Raw genomic sequence first — 17,443 nt, 5'->3', positions numbered from 1 at the left:
CTGCCTGTCTGAAGTGCACTGCGGTACCCACTAAAAGTGCTCCAGGGACCTACATACACGCAGGCCTCTAGGACTTGTTACTGCTGTATAACATTGGCACACCAGTTGACACCTGAAGACTAATCTCTCCGAAAACGTCCTTTATTGGAATAAGCACGCTTACTCAACTGCAGATCGGGCTGCTTCTGCCTTCTCTGCTGCCTTGGCCCCCAGTGGTTCTTTTAAGTTGTTCGGCTGTATGGAGGCCCACGTGGCTCAAAGGAACAGTCAGGCCCAGGACAAACGGAGTAGGAGGAAGCAGCCCAATGTGTGGCTGTGCAGCTCCTCTCTCTTGAACGCTGCATGTGCAGGTAGGCAGAGAGGGAAGGGGTGCCTGATAAAAAGGTGGATGAAGTTGGGGTGGGAGCTAGAAAAAAAAAGTGGTGCGTGTGCGCGTGCTATGGGGGGGGGGGGGGGGGGGTATGTGACATAGGGGTGGGTTGAAGCAAGGTGGATGTGGCGGTGTGTGCCGTGGGAAGGGAAAGGACTACAGTGAGCTGGATAGGGTAGTGTGTGCCGTGCGGAAGGTGGGGGGAGGGTTGAATGGGGTGGAAGTGATGAAATGACTCCTGCACAGTAATAATCAAACACTGCAATGTATCAGTCCTGAAGTAGCCCTGTGGAATGCTCATCCTACACTTCATAACGCAGATTGCAAAATTATCACTGCAGAGCTTTAGCAGTGGAAGAAGAGAGGATCCTAGGAGGGTGCAGGACTTACAGCTTTATACTGGAAAAGTTGTGCAAATTGATCTCGGGTCTCGTAACGGTGCGCGTTGCCTTGCCAGTGGTCAGGCATGTAATGGATATGTGCCAGGATCACTTTCAACAGCTGCTCTGGACAATACACTAGATGTTGGTCTGGAATGAAGGATCTGCAGGCATTGAAAGAGAGAAGAATCAATCTGAGGATTTTTAAAGTAACCCATCATCTCCTGCACTTGTGATATGACACTCTTGTGCCATCACTACAAAACTGGCAGGGTGCAGTGCTCCTTTCCTGCACAATAAGAGAGAGAACTCCTCTGCAAATAAACTACTACCAAAACCGAAGCAACAATCAACTACCAATGCAAAAATACAGAAAGGGTCCTGTTTACTAAGGTGCGCTAATGCCTAGAGACACCCATAGGAATATATGGGTGTCTCTAGTGTTAGCGCACGCTAAAATCACTAATGCGCCTACAGTGCGGCTTAGTAAACAGGGTCCAAAATCTTAGTTAGAGAAATAAAGTCCTGATGTAGGCCATTAACCGGAACATGGCCATATTGAACCCATCTGTTCAAGCAAGCCTACCCAAATGACCCAATCTAATCCTATGATCCCATCTACCCAACACATATTCAGAAGACAACGACAATGACTTAGACTACATCTCCCTTCAAATTTCCCTATGTTTTTCCCATGTCCCATCCCCCTCCCGCCTCCTCTACCCCTTGCTCATACCTTTCCTACTCCCTTCACCCTTCCCCTTCTCTACCTACCTATCTCTTTTATTATTCTGCCATAATTAACTTATATTTTCTTTATCAATACTCTGTAATCAATATTATTATGTAAGCCGCATTGAACCTGCTTTAAGTGGGAAAGTGCGGGGTACAAATGTAATAATAAATAAATAATATTGCATATTTCCTCTCTAATCATGTTTATTTGCTTGGACCAATATTCAACGAAATGGCTCCTGGATGGTTAAAGCACCTGTTCTTTGCTAACCGGTTAGAGCCATTGAAAATGTTCAGTTGGCACCTATCTCAAAACTGGCTATTTTGGGGGCATTCCGGGAGGTGGAATCAGCAGTTGGCCAGTGAAATGCCGATATTCAGCACTTAAATGGCAAAATAGGTCGGCATAAAAGTCAGTCCTATCTTTATGTAATGCCCCATAGCTGCACCTAACCGGCTCCGCAAACATGGAAATTCAATGCTGAAGCCCAGACATGGCCTAGCATTGATTTTCTGGGCATAATGCTGGTTGAATATCGGTCCTGCTGTTACTAATAAATAGTGATTTATTTCTATTTCTGTCTCCATAAATGTATTTTATAATAAAGAAACCTTTTTGTATTTTTGCATTGTCAGTTGATCGTCCTTTCACTCTTGGCTTGCGATGCTCTTCTCCTGCATTGTCTGTGATACTTCTCTCCTGCATCTACAGCATTCCTCTCTTATTAAAAACTCATCCTGTCTCTGACAGTATATAATTTGCATACTTTTCCCTCCCTGACTTAACCCCACTTACTTTGGCAACAGGTAGAAGCACCCGCATTCCCCGGGATTCTATATATCACACTTCGATTTCCGCATTCCATAGCAATGCGCACAACTTAATTAGTTAACAACCTAATCAGTGCTGATAATTGGATGTTAACAACCAATTATCAGAACGAAATCGCCATGAATTAAAATTTACGTGCACTTCAAGCGTATTCTGCAACGTGGAGCGCATACATATAAGTCACATACTTGAAAAGTGGGAACGGTGATGGGAAGGGAGAAATGCTACATGGAGGGGAGGAGGATAAGAGATATGGGGGTGGATGAGGAGGCAGAAATGCTACATGGAGGGAGAGGGGTAAGAGATGGAGAAATGTTGGACACAGAGGTGAAGGGGAGGGAGAGATGGTTCATGGGGTGGAGGGGAGAAAGAGAGAGATGTGGCAAAAAAGAGGAGCAAAGGAGAAATCTTGGAGGGGATGGAGTGGTGAGAGGGGGATAAATGTTGGACCTGGGGCAAAAGGGAGGGGAAGAGAGAGAAGGTAGACAGTTGAGAGGTAGATATAATAGGCATCTCAGAGACTTAGTGGAAAGAGCACAATCAATGAGACACTGTGTTAGGGTACAAATTGTATCGCAATGAAAGAGAGGATCAAATTGGAGGGGGGGGGGAGAAGGTTGCGCAATATGCTACAGAGGGAATTGAGTCAAATAAAATAAACCTTTCAAATGAAACAGATAGCAGCGTGGAATCATTATGGATAGAAATTCCATATACGGATCTACTACCGCCTGCCGGGACAGAATGAACAGACAGATGAAGAAATATTTACAGAGATTAGGAAAGCTGGCAAATTGGGCAACGCTATAATTGGATGAGTTCAATTACCCTGATATTGACTGGATAAATGTTATATCGAGTGCCAGGAAGATAAAATTTCTAGATGTACTAAATGACTGCTTCTTGGAGCAACTGGTCCAGGAACTGACAAGAGGGAGAGACATTTTGGATCTGGTCCTTGGTGGCATGCATGGCATATGCGAGAGGTGGTGGTGTTGGGTCCCCTGGGAAACAGTGATCATAACATGATCAAGTTTGAGCTACTATCTGGGATGAACCTGCAAAGGAAATGTCATGTAGCTGCATTTAATTTTCAAAAGAGTGACTATAATAAAATGAGGAAAATGGTTAAAAAGAAATCAAAACGATTGGCTGCTAAGGTTAGGACACTAAATCAGGCATGGACATTATTCACAAATACCATCTTGGAAGCTCAGACCATATGCGTTCCACGCATTTGCAAAAGTGGAAAGAAAAGGACAGCCAGCATGGTTAAAAGGTGAAATAAAAGAGTCTATTACAGCCAAAAAATTATCCTTCAAAGAATGGAAAAAGGACCCAAATGAAGAAAATAAGAAAAAAACATAACCACTGACAAGTCAGATGCAAAGCATTAATAAAGAAGGCTAAAAGATGAAGAGAAACTTGGCCGAAGAGGCTAAAACTCACAGTAACAACTTTTTCATGTACATCAGAAGCAGAAAGCCCGTGAGGGAATCCGTGGGACCGTTGGATCACGAAGGAGCAAAAGGGGTGCTCAGGGAGGACAAGGTCATAGCGGAAAAACTGAATGAATTCTCTGGTTCTGTCTTTATGGAAGAAGATGTAAGAGATCTGCCTGTACTGGAAATAGTTTTCAAAGGTGATATGGAGGAACTGAAATAAATGTTGGTGATCCTGGAAGATGTACTGAACCAAATCGACAAATTAAACAGTAGTAAATCACCTGGACTGGATGGCATACATCCAAGGGTACTCAAGGATGAAATTGCTGATCAGCTGTTAGTAATATGTAACCTGTCATTAAAATCGTCTGTAGTACCTGAAGATTGGAGGGTGGCCAATGTGATCCTGATTCTTAAAAAGGATTCTAGTGGTGATTCGGGAAATTATAGACCGGTAAGCCTAACATCAGTGCTGGGCAAAATAGCGGAAACTATTATAAAGAACAAAATTATGGAACACACAGACAAACATAGTTTAATGGGTTTAGCCAAAGGAAGTCTTGCCTCACCAATTTGATTCATTTCTTTGAAACGTGGAAAAGGGTGAGACAGTTGATATACTGTATCTAGATTTTCAGAAGGCTTTTGATAAAGTTCCTCATGAGAGACTCCTGAGAAAATTAAAAAGTCATGGGATAGGAGGCAAGGTTCTGGTGTGGATTAGGAATTGGTTATTGGACAGAAAACAGAGGGTAGGGTTAAACGGTCATTTCTCTCAATGGACGAGGGTGAATGATGGAGTGCCACAGGGTTCAGTACTGGGACCGGTGCAATTTAACATATTTATAAATGATATAAAAATTGGGACGACGAGTGAGGTGATTAAGTTTGCAGATGACACAAAACTATTCAAGGTTGTTAAAACACATGCGGACTGTGAAATATTGGAAGACTGGGCATCCAAACGGCAGATGAAATTTAGTGTGCACAAATGAAGGTTATTCACATTGGAAAGAATAATCTGAATCATAGTTACCTGATGCTAGGGTCCACCTTGGAGGTCAGCACTCAAGAAAAAGATCTAGGTTTTGTTTTAGATAATACGCTAAAATCTTCTGCTCAGTGTGTGGTGGTGGCCAAAAAAGCAAACAGGTTGCTAGGAATTATTAGGAAAGGGATGGTGAATAAGACCGAAAATACTATAATGCCTCTGTATCGCTCCATGGTGCGACCGCACCTTGAGTATTGCGTTCATTTCTGGTCGCCATATCTCAAAAATTAGAATTAGAAAAGGTTCCAAGAAGAGCGACCAACATGATAAAGAGGATGGAACTCCTCTCGTATGAGGAAAGGCTAAAGAAGTTACGGCTCTTCAGCTTGGAAAAGAGACGGATGAGAGGAGATATGATTGAGGTCTACAAAATCTTGAGTGCTGTAGGATGAGTAGAAGTAAATTGATTTTTAACTCGTTCCAAAAGTACAAAGACAAGGGGATACTCAAGGAAGTTACATGGAAATACTTTTAAAACAAATAGGAGGAAATATTTTTTCAGTCAACGAAAAGTTAAGCTCTGGAACTCTTTGCCGGAGGATGTGGAAACAGTGGTTAGCATATCTGGGCTTAAAAAAAGGGTTGGACAAGTTCCTGGAGAAAGAGTCCATAGTCTGTTATTGAGACAGACATAGGGGAAGCCACTACTTGCCCTGGAATTTGTAGCATGGAATGTTGCTACTATTTGGGTTTCTGCCAGGTTCTTGTGACCTGGTTGGCCACTGTTTGGAAACAGGATAGTAGGCTAGATGGACCATTGGTCTGACTCAGCATGGATTTTTATTTATTTTTTGTTACATTTGTACCCCGCACTTTCCCACTCATGGCAGGCTCAATGCGGCTTACATGGGGCAATGGAGGGTTAAGTGACTTGCCCAGAGTCACAAGGATACTCTTATGTTCTTATTTATGAAGTGAACAAATTTGCAAACACTAAGGGGGGAAGTTATCAATGTGGGCTACTTTTAAGTTGGGTTATTTTACCACAATTCGGGTTATTTTAGCACAGGGTCTTGAGCTGTGGTAAAATAACTCAACTTTACAGAAGAACAAGGTTGATAACTTCCCCTCCTAAATTATTAAAAGTGCCTGCAAGATTGGGAACTGCATTTAAATAGCAGATAAAATTTAATGTGGATAAAGGTAAAATGACATTCAGGGGCCCTTTTACTAAGGCGCACCAAATAATGGCTTGCGTATAGACGTGTGTTTTGTGCATGCGCAGAATCATTTTTCAGCTAACCTGTAAAAAATGCCTTTAAAAATTTTTTTGCTGAAAATGGACGTGCGGCAAAATGAAAATTGCTGCGCGTCCATTTTGGATCTGAGATCTTACTGCCAGCCATCGACTTAGCAGTAAGGTCTTGTGGTAATCATCTACACACTTAGAATGACGATTACCAGTGGTGTAGGAAGGGGGGGGCGGTCCGCCCCGGGTGCACGCCGCTGGGGGGTGTCGGCTCCGCGCTGGTGCACTGCCCTCTCTGCCCCGGAACAGGTTACTTCCTGTTCTGGGACAGAAAGAGCACTGAACCAGCGCGGAGCCGACACACCCCAGCAACGTGCAGTCGGGGCGGATCGGCCCTCCCGCCCGTCCCTCGCCGCAGGTATTCGCTCCGGGGAGGGGGGGGTGCGCTCCAGCGGGAGGAGGGTGCATCGTGCTGCACCCGGGGGGGGGGGGGGATGCGCAGCGGCGACCCGCCCCGGGTGTCAGCTCCCCTCACTACGGCTCTGACGATTACCGCCCGTTTTTTGCCGCAGTTGGGTTGTTTTCAGAAGAGATGAGCAAGAAGGAATAAGAGAAAGGTTTGCAAGCTAATAAAAAAAATATGTGTCTAGAAGATTTTAATTATTGTAATGCAAATTATTTAGGCCTCACAAATAAGGTCATTCGGGGGGTAAATTTATAAAGCTTCTTCTGTGTGTAAAGCAAACTGGCTCTTATAAAACTGTACACAGCGCAAGATAGGGTGCAATTTAGTCTTAACTAATAATTTCCTTTCTTTGAGTCCTACCAGACCACTCCAGAATGGATGGATTATTACCTTCTATCAGTGCATGGAGACAGACCTTGTGAGCTCCGCCCTATATAGAGCAATGTGCAGACACACGCTCCTCAGTATTTCTCTGTCTCCAGCGGATGACAGAAGGGCATACTGTGCTCTGGTGGTGGACAAGTGGTGTTAGGATCCTACTAGGCCTGACTGAAGAACTGCTAATCCAATTGAGAGAAGACAGAAAAGGGGGTTTGAAGCTTTTTGCCAGATGGCTCCACCACCATTACCCCTTGCACCAGTCCTGTGTTATTTGGAGAACCATATCTAAAATTGCTCCCCCTCTTGTAGGATCTGCAGCCAGCTGCAGTCATTTATGGTACATGAAAACTTTATCTCCAAAGTGTGCCCATTCACCATATAAATAGCAGGATAGTGCTTTTGTTTCCTGCCACACTAACTGGACTCTATCTCATTTTTAACATTTTGATATATTTTATATCCCGCTATCACAGTCTCCCATTAGTTATCCTCTTTCCACCAGATCTGTTTTGAATCCATGCTTTCATTAACTGCAAACATATTCTAACTAATTTTAGACTTCTGCCATTTGTACAAAGACACCATAATATATTCTTTGCATTCCTATTTAACTTAGTATTAGTAGCTCGCTCTAATTGGAGTGGAGGAGTGGCCTAGTGGTTAGGGTGGTGGACCTTGGTCCTGGAGAACTGAGGAACTGAGTTCAATTCCCGACACAGGCAGCTCCTTGTGACTCTGGGCAAGTCACTTAACCCTCCATTGCCTACCGCATTGAGCCTGCCATGAGTGGGAAAGCGCGGGGTACAAATGTAACAAAAACAAAACACTCATTCATACTTGCCTGCTCATTATTTCAATTCATCTGAGCTACCTTAGCTTCATACACATCTCTTCTGTCAGGACATTATTTTCCTTTAGTGTAAATCTTTACATCCTTTCACAATAATGAAGTCAGAATCCAACCTTTTCCAACAATTACCACCCTCCTCTCCCCCAAATTAATTTCCCTGTTTTTTAAATTTAATGTTTATTGAACCTTTAGCAAAATGAAAGAAGTAGCATATTTTTCTCTTTTAATAGTATCCTTAGAAAATACTTCACGTCAAACCACGCGGTCATTGACTTTTTCCCATGCTCTAGACTAAAACTTGCTCTACCTCCTTTTTAATTCATAGCACTACCAGCCAGATTCCATGCTAAGGTGGAGCTTTTCCAACCTTTGGCCTGTAGAAAGTCTAGGAATTGACCTGAATAGGTGAAGGGAAAATGAGTGGAATTCCACCAAAAGAATAACAGACTTGTACAACTGATCACACAAAATTTGTACTGGGATTCGACAGTGTAGCCACTCAGTAAACTCCCATCACTATTCAACCGTTAAGAAGATTTGAAAACCTCAGCGATTTTACTGCACCTACCGCCTCATCGGTTTTCAAAACAATGTTTCAAATATATATTTATTAAAGACCCGCACTCATCTTAAATATAAATGATGAAATGTCAGATGGGGGACGTGGAGGGGCAAAATCGAATGGGGGCGCCCATCTATAAGGGCGTCCCCGTAAAGCGGCGTCCCCGACCGTATTATCGAAACAAGATGGGCGGCCATCTTTCGTTTCGATAATACGGTCAGGGACAGCCAAATCTCAACATTTGGGCCGCCCTTAGAGATGGCCAACATTGGTTTTCGCCGATAATGGAAACTAAGGGTGCCCATCTTAAAACAGGCCAAATCCAAGCCATTTGGTCATGGGAGGAGCCAGCATTTGTTATGCACTGGTCCCCCTCACATGCCAGGACACCAACCGGGCACCCTAGGGGGCACTGCAGTGGACTTCACAAATTCCTCCCAGGTGCATAGCTCTCTTACCTTGTGTGCTGAGCCCCCCAACCCCTCCCCAAAACCCACTACCTACAACTGTACAACACTACCATAGCCCTTAAAGGGTAACGGGGGGCACCTAGATGTGGGTACAGTGGGTTTCGGGTGGGTTTTGGCGGGCTCACATATACCACCACAAGTGTAACAGGTAGGAGGGGATGGGCCTGGGTCCACCTGCCTGAAGTGCACTGCAGTACCCACTAAAAAATGCTCCAGGGACCTGCATAGTGCTGTGAATGAGCTGGGTATGACATTTGAGGCTGGCATAGAGGCTGGCAAAAAAAATGTTTTGTTTTTATTTTGGGTGGGAGGGGGTTGGTGACCACTGGGGTAGTAAGGGGAGGTGATCCCCGATTCCCTCCGGTGGTCATCTGGTCAGTTCGGGCACCTTTTCGAGGCTTGGTCGTGAACAAAAAGGGGTAATCCCAGTGGTGTGAGCTAAGCTGGCATTAAAGGTGGTATTAGGGGACAGTCCTTGAGACAGCCCATAAGGGCGAAACATGATCGTGTTAAGACACTATGGCCCCCGCCTGACATTTCATCATTTATATTTGTGGGTCTTTAAAATATATATATTAGACAAGATAAAAGATAAGTTTAAAAGTTAGAAAAATTTAAAAATTAAAAATTTTTTTTTAAACCGATGAGCAGGTGGGTGCAGTAAAATCTTGCAACAGTGTGGTCGCTGGCAAGTTGCACCACTGAGGTTTTCAAATATCTTCTTAACAGTTGAGTAGTGGTGGAAGTTTACTGAGTGACCACAATAATAATGCCATAGTATTGTTGGTAGCAGGATTATTAAGTAGAAATGAGACAGACTGCTATGCACCCCCCACCCCTCTTCCCCAGCACAGGACTCCAGACCTGCAGATGGTGATGCCCAGACCCAACAGCGTGATCATGGTGAGCACGTGTTCTACAGCCAGTACGTCTTCGTCATAAACGGTGAGTGCGATCAGGACTGCTAAAATGGATCCTGCAAAGAAAGCCACGTTCTTGGCCACAATGGTAAGCAGCGGTGATAGAAAGCAGTTCATGTACTTGGCAGCAGGTTTGTAGCCTTTGCTGAGGCGGGAGTGCAGCTCATGATCCAGCTCATTGAAGTGACGCAGATAACAGCGCCCATAAAGCGACCAGCAGCGTGCCCCCAGGCTGCCCGGCTCCCTCTTCAGGATCTCTGTGTAGCTAAAAAAGGCATAGAGTATCTGCCAAATGAGGATGAGTGGGCACAACAGCAAATTGGCCATCCCTATCCACAGAATGCGGGAGCCCAGCTTTCCAGCCAGCTCCAGTCTGTTCCCCATACACTTGTACTCACTCTTCAGGCTCCACTCATTCTCAAACAGGGAGCCTGGGCCCCAGAAGAAGATAAGCTGGAAGTTATACTTAAGGCCCTGAGTGTAGAAGATAGTGTCCCCCAGGAAAGGCAACTGGAAGCGGATGGGTAGCAGAGATTTGTTAACCATGGCCACCATATAGTTCTTGAATCGCAAGATGCGGTGGTAGATATCCAGCTCTGTCAATTCTTTCTTGTGAATACAGATTTGATGTTCCTTCTGGATCTCGATAATGCGGGCCTGGACTTCTTGCCATGTGTAATAGGGGAGGTCAGACTGTGGAAAAAGAAGGACAAGGAGATAACATCAGGGCACAGAATCGAGAGATACATCAAAGGCCACACAGCATTCATGAACAAAGAGCAGAAAACAGTAGTACTAATATTTTATTATTATTAAAAATATTTATATCTTGCCTATCTTGTAACAAAATAAAGACTCCAGAGGAAACTGGAGAGTCATGGGATCGGAGGTAGGGTATTACTATGGATTAAGAGCTGGTTGAAAGATAGGAAGCAGAGAGTAGGATTGAATGGTCAGTATTCTCAATGGAGAAGGGTAGTTAGTGGGGTCCCTCACAGGTCTGTGCTGGGACCGCTGCTTTTTAATATATTTATAAATGACCTAGAGATGGGAGTAACTAGTGAGGTAGTTAAATTTGCAGATGCAGCGCTGTGTACGCCTTGTAGCGCTATAGAAATGCTAAATAGTAGTAATAGTAGTAGTAGTATGACACAAAGTTATTCAGGGTTGTCAAGTCGCACGAGAACTGTGAAAGATTACAAGAGGACCTCGCGAGACTGGGAGATTGGGCATCCAAGTGGCAGATGAAGTTCAATGTTGACAAGTGCAAAGTGATGCATGTGGGTAAGAGAAACCCGAATTACAGCTATGTCATGCAAGGTTCCACGTTAGGAGTCACAGACCTAGAAAGGGATCTGGGAGTCATCGTAGATAAGACGTTGAAAACGTCTGCTCAGTGTGCTGTGGCGGCTAAGAAAGTGCACAGAATGTTGAGTATAATTAGGAAAGGGATGGAAAACAAACACCAGGATGTTATAATGCCGTTGTATGGCTCCATGGTGTGACCGCACCTCGAATACTGTGTCCAAGTCTGGTCGCCGCATCTAAAAAAAGATATAAAGGAATTGGAGAAGGTGCAGAGAAGGGCGACAAAAATGATAAAGGGGATGGAATGACTTCCCTATCAGGAAAGGCTAAGAAGGTTAAGGCTCTTCAGCTTGGAGAAAAGGCAGCTGAGGGGTGATATGATAGAAGTCTACAAGATAATGAGCGGAGTAGAGCGGACAGATGTGAAGCGTTTGTTTACACTTTCAAACAATAATAGAACCAGGGGACACAAGATGAAGCTAGAATATGGTAGATTTAAAACAAATAAGAGAAAGTTTTTCTTTACTCAGCGTGTAGTTGGACTCTGGAACTCGTTGCCGGAGAATGTGGTGGAAGCGGCTGGCCTTATGGAGTTTAAGGGGGGTTTGGACAGATTCCTGAAGGAATAGTCCATTGAACATTATTAATTTTTTTTTTTTTTTTGGGGGGGGGGGGGGTTGGGTTTTGCCAGGTTCTTGAAGCCTGGATTGGCCGCTGTCAGAGACAGGATGCTGGGCTTGATGGACCCTTGGTCTTTTCCCAGTATGGCGGTGCTTATGTACATAATATTAAAACAGTACATATGAGTAACAGAACTACATATAAGATAACAACATAATATAGAAAAAAAAGACCATAAACCTCATTCCTCCCTCATAATCTAACCCAAGGGTTAGAGTAGCCTAATGGTTAGTGCAGCAGACTGAGATCCTGGCAACCTGTGTTCGATTCCCACTGCAGCTCCTTGTGACCCTGGGCAAGTCACTTAACCCTCCATTGCTCCTCGTATAAAAACTTAGATTGTCAGCCCACTAGGAACAGAGAAAGTATCTGCATATAGGGCTAAATTCTATATATGGCGCCTTAAAAATCGGCGCTGAAAAAACAATACGCCTAGGCGTATTCTATAAACTACACCTAAAGTTAGCAGCGGTTTATAGAATACACCTAGCTGGTTTACAGAACATGCCTGAACCTAACTCTAAGCATGTTCATCCACGCCAAGAAAATGTGGTGTAAATACCGGCGCCTAAGAGGCACGGAGGAGGTGTATTCTATAACCATGCGCGTAGATTTTTGGAACACCCATGGTCCGCCCATGGCCCCCGTTTGGCAGCACACATTAGAATCTATGCACACCACTTTATAGAATACTCTTAGCAAGTTCAGCACGTAAATTATAATTAATGCCAATTAGTATCAATAATTGCTTGCTAAGTGGCAATTATCAGTGCTGACTGGCTTGTCAAGTAATTAAATTGTGTGTGCAAATACAGAATATTTATTTAACACATTTATATCCCACATTATCCCACTTAGTTGCAGGCTCAATGTGGCTTATACAATACCGTAGAGGTACACTCCGGTTCAACAATACAAATACGTAGCACAGTAGAAAGCATGTAACAAACATCAGTATAAAACAACAAGGAAATAAAAAGAGGGTAGTTATAGAAATCTAGTACGGTTCATATTTTGTTGTGTCGCATGAAGTAGGAAGTTAATTTGGGTCGGGGGGGGGGGGGGGGTAGGCCTTCTTAAACAAGTTGGTTTTCAGTAGTTTCCTGAAGTTAAGCTGGTTATGGATAGATCTCACGGTTTTGGGCAAAGCGTTCCACAGTTGTGTACTTATGTAAGAAAAGCTGGATGCATAAGTTGATTTTTATCGAAGTCCATTGCAGTCTGGATAATGCAGATTTAAATAAGTTTGGGATAGGCTGGTACTGTTTCTGGGTGGTAATTTTATGAGGTCCAACATGTATGACCTGATTTGTGAGTACAATTTTGGTCGTGCTATATAAAATCCAGGGAATAATGTGTACAGTGCTGTGTACAGTGCTGCATATGTCTACTAGCACTATAGAAATGATTAGTAGTAGTAGTAGCATAAGCATTAACGGATTTGTTTGTGAAAATGATGATATTATCCAGCAGTCGATTCCAAGCTGACGGGCCAACTATCGAAAACATGCTCTTACATAAATTAGTTAATTTCAAAGATGGACAAATTAAAAACCCTGATGACTAGAGCATAAAGTGCACTCAAGAATATATGATTGTAAAACTGAACCGCTGGCTTGATCCTAAGTTATGAATCCACTTACAAATCAGACAGAGTACCTTAAACTGAATGCAATAATGTACCAGCAACCAATGAAGCTCAGTCAAATGGGGTCAGATATGACCTCTTACTGACGCCCAGTAATAATTATCACAGCTATATTCTGTGCTATTTGTAAAGTTTTTAAAACCACCTGCGGTAATCCTACAGTGATGGGAATAGTGAAGATACTTACTTGTAGCAGGTATTCTCTGAGGACAGCAGCAGACCTTATATTCTCGTAGTTGGGTAACACAATCCCGAGTTGTCCGGTCCAGATCTTGTAACAAGCTAAAAAACTGAGCTTTGTGGAGTGCGGAAGCCACTCCACCGCGCAGGCATGAGTGCCTTTCCACCCACCGCAAGAGAGCAGTTACTGCAGTTAGATACTACAGAGTTAAAAATAGGAGACAACTCCAAGGGGAAGCGGGAGGGTCTGTGAGAATATAAGGCCTACTGTCCTCAGAGAATACCTGCTACAGGTAAGCACTTTCTCTGAGGACAAGCAGGCCATTAATTCTCACAATTGGGGTATCCCTAGCATCCAGGCTCACTGAAAATAACAAACATTGATGAACTGGGCTTCGCAAAGGCAAGGGCATAACTCAGGTTAACCTGAAACTATATTCAAACTGAGTGAGAGTACAGCCTGGAACAGAAAAAAATGGGCCATGGATCTGACATTGTGAGTCGTGACATGACCCTCCAGGGTCAGTCCAGCCTGGGCATAAGTGAAGGAAATGCAATCTGCCAGCCAATTAGAGATTGTGCCTTTCCCAATGGTGACTCCCATCCTGTTGGGATCAAAAGAAACAAAAAGTTGGGCGGACTGTCTGTGGGGCCTTGTCCGCTCCATGTAGCATGTAGCAGGCCAATGCTCGCTTGCAGTCCAAGGTGTGCAAGGTGCTCTCGCCAGGATGGGCATCAGGTCGGGGAAAGAATGTTGGCAAGACAACTGACTGGTTCAGATGGAACTCCAACACCACCTTCAGCAGGTACTTAGGGTGCGTGCGGAGGACTACTCTGTTGTGATGAAACTTAGTATAAGGTGCATCCACCACTAAGGCTTGAAGCTCATTGGCCCTACGAGCTGAAGCAACAGTCACCAAATATTTCAGATGGCAGGAATTCAGTGGCTCGAAAGGAGCTTTCATCAGCTGGGTGAGAACAACATTGAGGTCCCATGACACAGTTAGAGGTTTGACAGGGGGCCTTGACAAAGGCAAACCTCTCATGAAGCGAACAACTAGAGGCTGTCCAGAGATGGGCTTACCCTCTACACACTGATGATAAGCACTAGTTGCACTGAGGTGAACCCTTATGGAGTTGGTCTTAAGACCAGACTTGGAAAGATGTATAAGTTATTCAAGTAGGGTCTGTATAGGGCAAGAAAGAGAATCTAGGGCCTTACCCTCACACCAGATGGCAAACCTCCAACATTTGAAAGAATAACACCTCTTGGGAGAACCTTTCCTAGAAGCCAGAAAGACCCAGGAGACACCCTCCGACAGACCCAAGGAAGCAAATTCTAGGCTCTCAACATCCAGGCTGTGAGAGCCAGAGACTGAAGGTTGGGATGCAGAAGAGATCCTTTGTTCAGTGTGATGATGGTTTGAAAACAGTCCAATCTCCACGGTTATTCAGTGGATAACTCCAGAAGACAAAGGAACCAGATCTGCCGAGGCCAGTAAGGCATGATCAAGATCATGGTCCCATGGTCTTGCTTGAGTTTCAGCAAAGTCTTCCCCACAAGAGGAATGGAAGATACTCACACAGAAGACCTGTCCCCCAATGAAAAAAGGAAGGCATCCAACGCTAATCTGTCATGGGCCTGGAGCCTGGAACAGAGCTGAGGGACTTTGTGATTCATTTAAGTGGCAAAGAGATCCACCAAGGGGGTGCCCCATGCTCGGAAGATCTCACAGGCAACGCCCATGTTGAGGGACCACTCGTGTGGTTCATAACCTTGCTCAGCCTGTCAGCCAGACTGTTGTTTTTGCCCACCAGATAAGTGGCTCAAAGGAACATACCATGCTGGCGAGTCCAGGACCACATCCGGATGGTCTCCTGACATACAGGCCACGATCTCTGAAAGCCTTTAGAGTGATCCAGATCGCCCAGAGCTTCAGAAGATTGATCTGCAGATCTGTTTCCTGGGCAGACCAAGCTCCTTGAATGTGAAGCCCATCCACATGAGTTCCCCAACCCAGAAGAGATGCATCCGTCGTCAGCACCTTTTGCGGCTGAAAAATTTAGAATGGAAGTCCCAGAGTCAAATTGGATCAAATGGCCCACCACTGAAGACACTACGATGACATCTTCCAGACTTCACGTAGCTTCACACCACTGAAAAGCCAGAGTCCAGTAGTTTGATCTCATGTGAAGGTGTATCATAGGTGTTACACATACTGTGAACGCCATGTGGCCCAACAACCTCAACAAATACCGAGCCATGACCTGCTGCGAGGCTCAAACCTGAGAAGCCAGTGCGACTAGAGTGTCTGCTCTCGGTTTCAGGAGAAAGGCTCAAACCTTCTGTGTACCGAGCACAGCTCCAACGAATTCCAGTTGCTGAGTAGGTTGAAGATGGGACTTGGGATAGTTTAAAACGAACCCTAAAGTAAAAACTTTTTTCATGTTTGGGAATCCACTTCAAGTCAGTTCTGTGAAGTAAGCATTTTTACATTATAGTTTTGGAGTTAGAAGGGTTTTTTTTTTTTTGGAGCCTATGAAGATTAAACAGCCCGTTGATTTCTTTACACCCACATTGTTTTTCAACGTTGTTTTCAGGTGGTTGGTTGGGCTTCCTGTTGAGGCTTTTTTCCCCTTTTCTTCAAAAGGAAACACTGAACTTTACAGCTAAGATGTTCTACAATGCACTTCACAGAACCATAGTCATACATATATAAAAATACTTTGGTGCCAACATATGAGAGAAACTTTTGATTCTTCAAAGTAGTTTACAATAGAAATTAATATGCTGCCAGAAAGAAAAGAAAAAACAATTGTACATATTTCCCCAGGAGTTCCACTGGCTTAACACGGAGAAGGCCACAGCCCATGAATTCTGAATGGTGTCTGTAATCAAGCCAAAAAGCATGTCCCAATAAGCTTCTGCATGACGGCACATCCACCATATATGAACGAATATGCTCCTGCTTCCACAAGCACACTAACATTTCTCAGAAACATGACCACACATTTTCTGTAAGCGAACTGGGGTAAGGTACCACTGATACAACATTTTATTTATTTATTTGTTACATTTGTATCTCACATTTTCCCACCTATTTGTAGACTCAATGTGGCTTACATAGTTCCAGAGCAGCACTTGCGGACTCCGGTGTAGACAAATACAAAGTGATGTTGTGGTTAAGTAGTTCGATAAAGATAATGTGGCGCAACTACATTGGGGATCGTGCAACGGAAAATTTGTGTCCAGTCTGTACCGTGATTTAGTTATGTTGTGTTGCAGAGATCGGGCATTTATGTTGGATCGGTGGGGTATGCCTTTTTGAAAAGGTGAGTTTTTAGGTTTTTCCGGAAGTTTAGGTGGTCATTCGTGTTTTTCAAGGCTTTTGGTAACATGTTCCACAGTTGTGTGCTAATGTAGGAAAAACTGGATGCATATGTTGATTTGTATTTGAGTCCTTTACATCTTGGGAAGTGAAGATTTAGGTATGTTCTTGCTGATTCAGATGTGTTTCTCATTGGTAGGTCGATCAAGTATCCTGGAGCTAGACCATGGATTATTTTATGAACCAGTGAGCAGATTTTGAAAGCAATTCATTCTTTGATTGTTAGCCAGTGTAGTTTTTCGCAGAGGGGTTTCGCACTATCAAATCGTGTTTTACCAAAGATAAGCAGTCTGCAGTTTCTTTAGGATTTGTTCTTTGCATCCCGCATATATTCCGTTGCACTAGTCCACGTGGCCTAGTACCATTGATTGTATCATGATGCAAAATATTCCCCTCGGGAAGAATTGTTTCACACATCTGAGTTTCCACATTGTGTGAAACATTTTCTTTATTGTGGTTGTGGCTTGGCTCTCTAGTGTTAAGTTGTGGTCAATGGTAATGCAGAGGATTTTCAGGCTATCTGAGATGGGGAGGGAATAGTCTGAGGTGGGCAGCGCTGTGTTGGGATGAGAGAATGAGACAGTGT

At 44.0% G+C, this 17,443-nt stretch overlaps 1 protein-coding gene across 5 annotated transcripts in view; it reads right to left on the bottom strand.

The window, feature by feature from the left end:
* Positions 1-17,443, bottom strand: part of ATG9A (autophagy related 9A) — a 110,812-nt gene that overhangs the window by 35,640 nt on the left and 57,729 nt on the right. For all 5 annotated transcript variants that reach the window (XM_030210019.1, XM_030210016.1, XM_030210017.1 and 2 more), the window contains 2 exons: positions 9,596-10,344; positions 761-914 (listed from right to left, as the gene is read on the bottom strand). In XM_030210019.1, the coding sequence (XP_030065879.1) occupies positions 761-914; positions 9,596-10,344 (903 nt within the window). The remainder of the gene's footprint in view (positions 1-760; positions 915-9,595; positions 10,345-17,443) is intronic.

The sequence above is a fragment of the Microcaecilia unicolor genome, chromosome 7, assembly GCF_901765095.1.
Source record: "Microcaecilia unicolor chromosome 7, aMicUni1.1, whole genome shotgun sequence".
Classification (NCBI taxonomy): Eukaryota; Metazoa; Chordata; class Amphibia; order Gymnophiona; family Siphonopidae; genus Microcaecilia; species Microcaecilia unicolor.
This window is presented reverse-complemented; position numbering and strand designations above follow the sequence as displayed.